Source organism: Colobus angolensis, unplaced genomic scaffold, assembly GCF_000951035.1.
Source record: "Colobus angolensis palliatus isolate OR3802 unplaced genomic scaffold, Cang.pa_1.0 Scaffold32, whole genome shotgun sequence".
In the NCBI taxonomy this organism is placed as follows: domain Eukaryota; kingdom Metazoa; phylum Chordata; class Mammalia; order Primates; family Cercopithecidae; genus Colobus; species Colobus angolensis.
In genome coordinates, this window is record NW_012116488.1 from 5,080,473 (window position 1) to 5,089,637 (window position 9,165).

Below are 9,165 nucleotides of genomic sequence, written 5' to 3' on the forward strand. Positions count from 1 at the left end.
GGGGGCGGGGAACTGCACACGGGCTAATGCATGCACACGGCTGAGGACTAGAGGCTGGGCCCCACTCGGTGTGCAGCTCTGTTCATCCACTTCCTTCTCAGAGACCCCATGTGTGGGCCTCCAGTGAGGAGTGTTGGCATCTGGACCAAGGACAGTGCTAGGGCCCCCTCAGGGCTCCAGAAATGTCTAGGGGAATGGAGCCAGCCTCACCCCATGGTTCAGAACTTTCTCAGCGCCCACCCAGATTCTCTGGAAGTCTAACTGCACTCATTCACCCCAACGGGCACCCCAGGAGCGTCAGATATGAGGGATGCCAGGATCCTGACACTGCCTCCCAGGGCAGCTGGCTCTAAAAACACCCCATGGCCCTGAGTGAGCCACAGGATCAGTCCCTGGGAACCAGAAAGGAAAGTGGCCTCAGCTGAGCCTCCTCTCTTCCTGCTGGCCCAGCCTTCACCCTGGCGTGGCCGTCCAACATGCAACCCTGAGCCCCCTGCCCTCCACGACACCTTGCTTGGTTGCCGTTCAAGCCACCTTGCTGCATGGGTGCTCCCAGGGCACCCAACTAGACCCTCTGGTCTTTAGTGCAAAGCCCAACCTCAGGCACCCCAGAATAACCCCAAGCCCGAGCCCTGGGCAGCTCCCAGATGCATCTTGAATTAGTAAAACACAAATAAACAAATGACGAGTCCTCGAGTGAATTGTGTGGCTCCAATCCCCTGCTTTCTTCTTCTCGACCATTGCTGATTTTATTTAAACAAACAAAAACATTCCCATCTCATTGCAATTTCAGGGGTGAGGAAAGGAGGAAAGAGAAGAACTTGCTCAAAAACCACTATTTGATTCAAGGACATTCTCAAAGCCTCACGCGTGAGAAACCACTGTTCTCGCAGAGAGTGACACTACCACAGCTGGCGGAAAGAAATGTCTTCCCAGCTGAGGAGCAGGCAGGCATTCCCACTTCCTCCGCTCTGAATGGCTCCTTGGGCCGGGTGTGGGCAGGGCAAGTGCCCCCTGGATCCCTTCTGACAATGTGTTCAGCAAAACCATACTGAGGGTTCCTGTGTGCCTGGCCCGAGCCGTTCTCGGGGGTCTAGAGTGGAGGTGGACGCTCCCCACTTACCATCGCCGGCCCACAGCATGCCATCAGCCAGGGTGGACCCCCACACCTGCTTGCTGGGTATAGCAAGGGTCTCCACTCCGGGCAGCTCTCCGGCCCCCAGACCCCTTGGGCTGATGTGAAGAGGATTCACCTTGGCAGGGTGCCTCCTCCCCAGATTAAATGCTGACACTCTTGATCAGAGATGAGAGACATGAGCTGAGCTAATAAAATCCTGGTGTCTCAAGAAAGCAAGAAACTCACCCCAAACCACGAAGGAGACGAGAGGCCTGCCAGGAAGAAGACTTGGGTCCAGGGTGGTGGGCCCCATCGGGGCCTCTTCCGCCGCTTCCATCAGCAGTTCTTCAGCCAACCCAGCCGGGACACGGCCCACGTGCCTTGGGGAAGGGCAGACAGTTAGAATCATGGCGAGACAAGCATCCCGGAAAAGCCAAACACACCCAAGAAAGACACGGGGCTTGGCCTCACCTGCAGTTTTTTGCTTTTCAGTGGAGTGGGGTGACTAGTGGGGGATGCCCAATGACAGGAAAAGGTGCAAAGAAGCAACGGGCTGGGTTAGAGGCAGCCACAAACCCAGAACCGAGTGGGGAGCAAGGGACCAGGCAGGGCAGAGCCCAGGACTCTCAAGGCCATGGCGGAGACAAAGGCAGGCAGGGGCAACACCCACCAGGGCACGATCACGAGGGGTCTCTGGGAAGGGAGAGGAGTCTGTCCATAGCCCGGAGGCCAGGCCCACAGGAGGAGGCATTGGACGATGCTTGGCAGGAGATGGAGACACCAGCAGGGGCTTGTCGGGGGCACTGGGAACCTGCTGGAAACAGGCAGCTGGAGTGGGAGTGGCTCCTGGGTCAGGGCAGTGATACTCAGACTTCAGGAGGGCCAGGTGACCACAGGTATGGGGTTGGCAGGGAGAACCAGACTGCTAGGCAGAGGGCTGTGGAGCTGAGCCCCGGAGCCCAGGGATTGAGGCAGAGAAGGGGAGGTGGGTCAGGCCCACCTCAAGAGACAGAGTGAGCGGAGTGCCGGGTGGGTGAGGAACCTGGCCGTTGGAGAGCCACCAGGGAGAGCCAAGTCAGCAGCTGGGCAGAGGCAGAGCCTGCAGATGCTCCCTGGAGGTTTCCCCTGCTGGTCCTCCGCATGGGACACGGGCCCCAGCAGCTGCTAGAGGGTTAAGGAGCTGGACCAAGCCCCGGGGGAGGAAGGCATCATGGCAAGGGAAGGGTCGCAGTCACAACCACACCTCGAGAGGGAGACCTGTGGCCAAAGCCCGGGGGCACACACTACAGCTGTTCCCATGCCCACTTTGGTCCTGAGAGACTCAGGGCCAGGGGTCCAGAACAGCTCAGCATCAGGGATGGGGCAGAGAAGGCAGAGAGGGAGAAGGTGCTGGCTCCGACCAGAGCAGAGCCCTGGGGATAGCTTGAATGTGTCCTCACACCCTCCAGTCTGACCTCTATGGAGCCAGAGTCCACTGCTCCAGCCCCTGGGGCAACCCCCCGGCCCGCCCTCCTGGGGACACAGAGGCCATCAAGGGATGGACTACAGTGGCAGGTGCCCAGGCCAGAGCCAGGGCTGTGGATGTGCTCAGTTAGGATCAACTGTTGGATGATGGATGGCCGCGCGGGTGAATGCAAGGACGCGACCAGCAAGGCCCCCATTCAAGTGGGGCCAGGGTCGGAAACTGCTCACACCCCTCTCAAACATGAATTCCACCCTCCAGCCTTTGTACCTAGAACTCTTCGCGTGGCCCACCTGGGGGCTCAGCTGTGGCGGTCGAGTCCTTCCATCCACTCACCTGGCAAAACCCTACATCCCACATACTCTAACTGAGCCCCACTCTGTGCCAGGCTGGTGCTGGGACACCCTGAGGAAGCACGGGGCTGGCCAAGGGCACCCCAGGAGGGCCAGGTCAGGAATTGGGGAGGGACAAAGAGAGGGAGACATTGAGAGAAAGGACAGGCGAGGAAGAAGGCAACAGAAGCAGAAAAAGCAGTGACTCAAGGAGCCAGGTTAAAAGGGCTGCCCCTACACTCAAGGAAGCAATGAGATCCCTCTGCCAGCGCCTCAGAAAAGTCCAGAAACCCAAGCAGGATGGGGATGTGGGGAGTTAACTTTTAAAAGTTTGTTAAGGCTACAGGAGCCTTGGGCACAAAACCCCAGAGAACCTGCCCGGGGCTAACTGATTTCTTCCACACCCTCTCCAGGCTTTTGACTGTCCACAGGAGCTACTGCAGTACTAACGGTGGCTTTGGGGCCTGTATGTTAATGATTGCCATGTATCTGAGGGTGAGGAGGGTGCCATCGATTCTTCGTTACCATTGAAGAAAGTCTTCTCTTTTAGAATCAGGCGTGCTCTATTTTTCTACTCTCCAACAGCTACACGGCAGGGAGGCCAGGTTTTCGTGTGATCTCAGCTTCAGAGGTCTATACCCCAGTCCACCCGGAGTCTGAACACTCCCCTAGACAGAGTGGCCAACTACATCACAGTCACTGGGAAAGTCTCACCTTGGCAAAAGGGGATGAAAGATTGCCTCAGGCTTTTGCCCCAACCTGCCAACGGAAGATCCTTCCACGTTCTTTCTCTTGGGGCACTGGGGTAGAGTTGGTTTTGCTAACTTGGAAACAGTATCCAATTCTAATTCACGATGTCAGAGAACCATTAGCCAACAGACTCACCAAGGAAGGCAGGCCCCATGAGGTTTCAACTAATAACATTTTCTTGCTCCAACTACCCGCCTTATCCCCTAGTTTTTTTTCCATTTGGCTAAAGGTCTGACTGGAGCCTAAGTTTAATTGGAGTGATCTAATCATGACTGATCTGCCTTGGGGTGAGAAATGTCCAGAGCTTGGGACAAATAAGGGCATGTTTCAGACTGGGGACCTACCTGCTCTAAAGAATTATGGGCTCTAGGGAGCTCAAAGATCAGAATAAAAAGAGGATGAGGGCTCAGTTAGGATACAGGACATGTGGGTGAGGATATTAAGGGGCAAAAGAAGAACTACTACAGGCCGGGCGCAGTGGTTCACACCTGTAATCCCAGCACTTTGGGAGGCCGAGGCAGGTGGATCACGAGGTCAGGAGTTCGAGACCAGCCTGACCAACATGGTGAAGCCCTATCTCTACTAAAAATACAAACATTAGCCAGCTGTGGTGGCGGGCACCTGTAATCCCAGCTACTCAGGAGGCTGAGGTGGGAGAATTGCTTGAACCTGGGAGGCAGAGGTTGCCGTGAGCTGAGATCACGCCACTGCACTCCAGCCTGGGCGACAAAGTGAGACTCTGTTTCAAAAAAAAAAAAAAGAACTACAAGTTCTGATGCCACATTCCCAGATGTGAGTTTTAATCTCCTCTCCACTGATTGATCGTGACTAATCACTAGCCTCCTGTGTCCCAGTTTCAACAGTCTGCTGGAGTCAAATCTGAACCCCAAACTATGCCCTCTTATGGGGGGCCCTCTGGGATGCCAACATACATTCACTTCTTCACCTGGCTAGGCATTCCACGGGTACTCACTTTGCAGTCACTCCCCTAGGGCCCTGCCTAGGAGTTACTACTTTCCTACCACTTGTTAATCTTGAGTGAGTTTGGGATGTCCTCAGTGGGTCCTGAGACAAGTCAGAGGACAGCTAGACTTGGGAACTGATCACCAGTGGCCCCCCGGGTCCTCAGCTCTTGGAGACAGGGAACGAATGCTCTGGCCAGTTCAATCTGCGCAAAGGATCGAACAAAGCCATTTTCTACAATGCAACCCTGTCCGAAGCCCCCCTTCTCAAAGCTGCCTGCAACTTTCAACCCCAATGAATGGACTTCGCGCTGGGACAGAGGCAAAGACTTAAATGAGGAGCAAAAGAAACGTCAACTCCATCACCAAAATTAGAAGTGTGGCTTAAGAAGCCACATCGCCCCGGCCCGGAGTGGCCAGTTCACCTCATTATGATAATCAGTGTGTTTTTCCTTCGCAGACAAAGAAGGCTCCTTATGCGACGAATATTGGAATCCAGCAGCTAACCTCATTAACGTCTGCAGCCTCTTCCTTCGACAAGGCCCTAGATTAGCCCTGTGTTCATTAAGGGAAAAGGACGGAAAGTGGAATAAAACTGAACAACACCGCCGGGGTAAGGGGGAGGGGAGGCCTCTTCTGTTAGCATTCATTCACTGAAATACTTCGTGTACCTTCAGGATTTAATCACCAGCGAAGGGGGCGGTGGGGAGGGGGCAGGTTTTACCGGGATGTGGGAGGTAAAGAGGTTAAACTCAATGGAAGGAGTTAAAAACCCAAAATAGGGTGATTTGATGTGAAAGCTTCCTGGGATTTGTCATTGGGATAATCAATTTAAAACCTTCTTCCCGTTTGCTTTCTTTTAGCCCAACCTAACGTAAGGGGAAACCATCTTTGGATGTGTTTTTGGCTTTTAATATTTTCCAAGTCTCCCTTTCCTCCTTGTTTTGTGTCTTTAATGCCTTTGTTTAGTTCTTCTCTCCTCCTGTCTCTCCTCCACGCCCCTCCCTTTCCACTTCTTTCTTCTCTTTAGTCCTCCCCATGGGAACCTAATGTATACGAAAATCTAGTGGTGCCTCCAGTTGTAGATTTCTCATGAATGCTTTATTGACTTTGCTTCAAGCCCTTCAAATAGCATCTGGGGCTTACCTGTGAGACATCCCACCTGACCTGCCAGATAAAGATGATTAACCCTATTTTGAAACTGAGATAAACCTGGCTTGGAAAAGTTTACCTACCCCAAGGTCTCAGCACTAAGTAATTTAACTAGGATTCAAACCCAGGTCAGCGACTCCTGACTGCTTAAGACAGCATGGTAAGAAGCAGGTCCAGAAGTTGAGAGACCTGGGTATGCAAGTTCCTCGGGGACGCTAAGAATGCGAGAAGGCGGAGCAGGTGTCTCTGTGAAGGGGAGTGTAAGGACACGGAAGTGAACCGGAGCCGCAGAGCCCTGTGAGAGAAGGCATGAAAATGTGTCGTTGTGTCCATGAGCCGAAAACATGACAAGGATTAAGCTACAGAAAAGTCTTTACCTTTGTGAGAGCCCCTCCACGGAGTAGAGCGAGTCAGGAAGCAGTGGGTTGAAGAGGAAATTGGAGGTGAGGAAGGAAGACAGCAAGTGTAGACAGGCCTTTCAAGAAGCTTGGCTGTGAAAGGAAAGACAGAGTCTGTAGTGGCTAGAAAAGATGACAGCAGGGACCTGGGAGGCTCCAGGCTGTGGGCAGAGCAAAGTCAGAAATGCAGAGGGAGGCCTTCTGGAGGAGGCCAGGACTGAGACAGGTACAATTCTTCCTCTAGAACTCAGGGAACAGGAGTTCAATGATCCAGGGGGGCCCAAACTACGGAGCCTCTTGACAGCCTCTGTTTCCCTGGGAGTGGCAGTAGCCGGCCCTGGCTCAGGACAGGGAGTTGTGAGGATCAAATGAATGGACAGTTGCAAAAAGTGACAGAAACATTCACTACCATTACTCACTGGGAGCAGGACTCTCGATTTTACAGCCCACTCGAATCTCACTGGGGCCTGGATTTTCACTGACCATAAATGATTCGTCCTGAACATTAAGGATGTAAAAACCACTGGTAAAAGCTGCCAGTCTCTGGAAGACAAAAGGTCCCCTCCTAATAGCCTGGATGAACTCAAAGCAGGCCTCCGCCCACTTCGTTTGTCACCGTCCAAGTCATCCTTGCACCTCCATTTGCCACATAATCCAATCAGCCCCTTTCAGAGGCTGGGCAGCTATTGTCTACACCGAGCTGGGCTTCTCTAAAGCAGCCCAAGTTGTTTTTGTCATGTCCGGACAAAGCTGGTTGGCTTAAAAGGGGATGAAAGAAAGTCCTAGTCAAATGAGGACCCCAGTTAGGTTCCAAGAGACTGTTTTCATTATCTTTGTACCAGATACCTAGCCTGGTGCACTGGGCAGACTGTCGGTGCTCCAGAAAATGTTTGTTGAATTAATTCATTTTTATTTATTCTGGAATTTCTTCATTGAACACAAACACACACAGCACCTACTCAGTGCTGTTCTCACTAAGGGAGAATAGGGCTGGACATGTGAGCGAGGAGGGACAGCCTCGGGTGGTTAAGTAGCTTGCAATTTCCACAGCAATTTACAAAGCACTTTCATAGTAGTTACAGCCTTTGGTCTTCAAAAGCGCCCTGTGGGGTAGATACACGGGTGTGTGTGTGTGTGAGAGTGTGTGTGTGAGTGTGTGTGTGTGTGTGTGTGTGTGTGTGTTTTCATCTCCATTTAGACCATGAAAGAAACTGAAACTTAGAGAAGTTAAGCGACTTGTTTAAGGTCACATCGTTATTAAAAGGTGAAGCCAGCACATGGTACCAGCACTGGGGCCACCCAGACCCCCAAGACCACCCCAGGCAGCTGGGATTTCAAACAGACTGTCCCATTGTCAAACATTTGGTTTGAAATAAAAGGACTCTTAGTATAATGCTGGGCCAGAAGGGAAACAGGGGTGAGGGCAGCTAGCGTGGCACCCTGGGTCCAACTCCAACCCCTTCTCTTGCCAGCTATGTGACCAAATACTTACACCTCCCCCCAAGTTTCAGTTTCTTTAATGTAAATGTAAGTCCTACCCCATGGGATGGGGGGGGGGCTCCTCTCTTCCTTTCAGCTTTTTTAAATTACACAAATCAATACTAACAAATTCATCCTTACCTGGAAATGAGGCTGCCTCATTTACATACACATATTACATAAAAATCACATGTTCATGTCACATAGAAAGTGCTCTGGAAATGGCCACATGCATAATTTGTGTTCTTACTCAAGTCAGCCCGTCGATGGTCTCTGCAAAGCCCCTACCTGATGCAAGGAGAGCCCGTGGACAAGGGCTGCCTGGAGTGCTGTTGGAGAATAAATAAGATGAGTAAGACAAGCAAAAGGGGTGGGAAGGGACTGACCTGCCAAACCTTTTCAACAAACATTTGCTGATCACCTCCTCTATGCCAGATCCTGCCTGAGGCCTCTTTTATCTCATTTAATTCTCACAACAACCCTAGGAGGTTGCTCCCATCGACCCCATTCCCCAGAAAAGGACAGAAAGATCTCCAGACAGGTGGGGCATGCTTTTGGTGATTCAGTAACATGCTCATTCCGGAAGCCCACCCAGGGCCTTGGAGTTGCCAGCAGGATGCTGGTCAAGCCCTTGGCCCAGGTCCCCCTCCTGAGAAGTTCCCAAAGGGATCCTTCCATTCAAGACATCGTAAGGGTGATGACAGAGTCAGTCAACAAAGACTGACACCCCCCTGGGGAGGGAAACACTCCAGTTTGCTAGCAGGTAAACACAAGCAAAGACTTATAGGAAAGTACTCAGAGTCACAGCATGAGCACAGCAAAGGTCAAGGCTTAATGCCCAATGCCCCCTCACTAGGGCATTGGTTTAAGTCTTTAGGCAAGAGGGACAGCTGGCTGGTCAGTTCCGGTCCTCTTCATCCTTTGCCATCCTGGTCCTGGGGGTCAGTCAGTGGCTGCTTTGTATGCTGATGGGATCCAGGAATCCGTGCTCCTAGTGCCCTCTGCAATTGATCAAAGGTTAGAGAACCTGCTTAAAAGCCCAAGCCTAGATCATAATTACAGTTTAAGTTAATTAATTACAACTAAAGCTGATTAGTTAAAATTTAAAACTGTCTTTTAATTGCTAGTGGGTCTGGGGGTGGTGCAAGGGCAGTGGCGGGGTTGGGAGATTCTACCCAGCATGTTGAATATGAACCAATAGCAGGAGGGTTGAGGTACCGTAAGGTGTAGATGGGCAGCAGGCCCCTTGGTAGCAGCTCAGCATGGAGAGGAGGTGGTCCTCGAAGACAAGGAGGTGGACGTATGATGTCATCCCTGAGGAGAGACCCTATGGCATGGGAGGGCGGCAGGTTAGAAACCATCTTCGTGACCTCTAACGGCCAGCACCGGAACAGCAGAGAGCCAAAGGGGGCAGGCGGAGGGAAAGGCAGGGAGGAGTGGCAAAGGGGAGGAGTGAGGAAGGCTTATGGAGGGGCTGGGAGGGAAGAGGGAGGGGTATGGAGGGAGGAAGCAG

At 52.4% G+C, this 9,165-nt stretch overlaps 1 protein-coding gene across 12 annotated transcripts in view; it reads right to left on the minus strand.

The window, feature by feature from the left end:
* Window positions 1-9,165, minus strand: part of LOC105518463 — a 35,661-nt gene that overhangs the window by 24,062 nt on the left and 2,434 nt on the right. The window contains exons 2-6 of one of the 12 annotated variants that reach the window (XR_001002833.1): window positions 8,871-8,979; window positions 7,941-8,653; window positions 6,593-6,671; window positions 1,788-1,931; window positions 1,364-1,497 (exon numbers count right to left, since the gene is read on the minus strand). Coding sequence is in view for 7 of the 12 variants with exons in the window: in XM_011951458.1 (XP_011806848.1) it covers window positions 1,364-1,497; window positions 1,788-1,931; window positions 7,941-8,062 (400 nt within the window). In the remaining 5 variants the exon portion in view is untranslated. Of the gene's footprint in view, window positions 1-1,363; window positions 1,498-1,787; window positions 1,932-2,117; window positions 2,223-5,048; window positions 5,179-6,152; window positions 6,267-6,592; window positions 6,672-7,902; window positions 8,654-8,870; window positions 8,980-9,165 lie in introns of those variants that run through there. The other 11 variants (XR_001002835.1, XM_011951459.1, XM_011951463.1 and 8 more) reach the window with 11 other exon arrangements.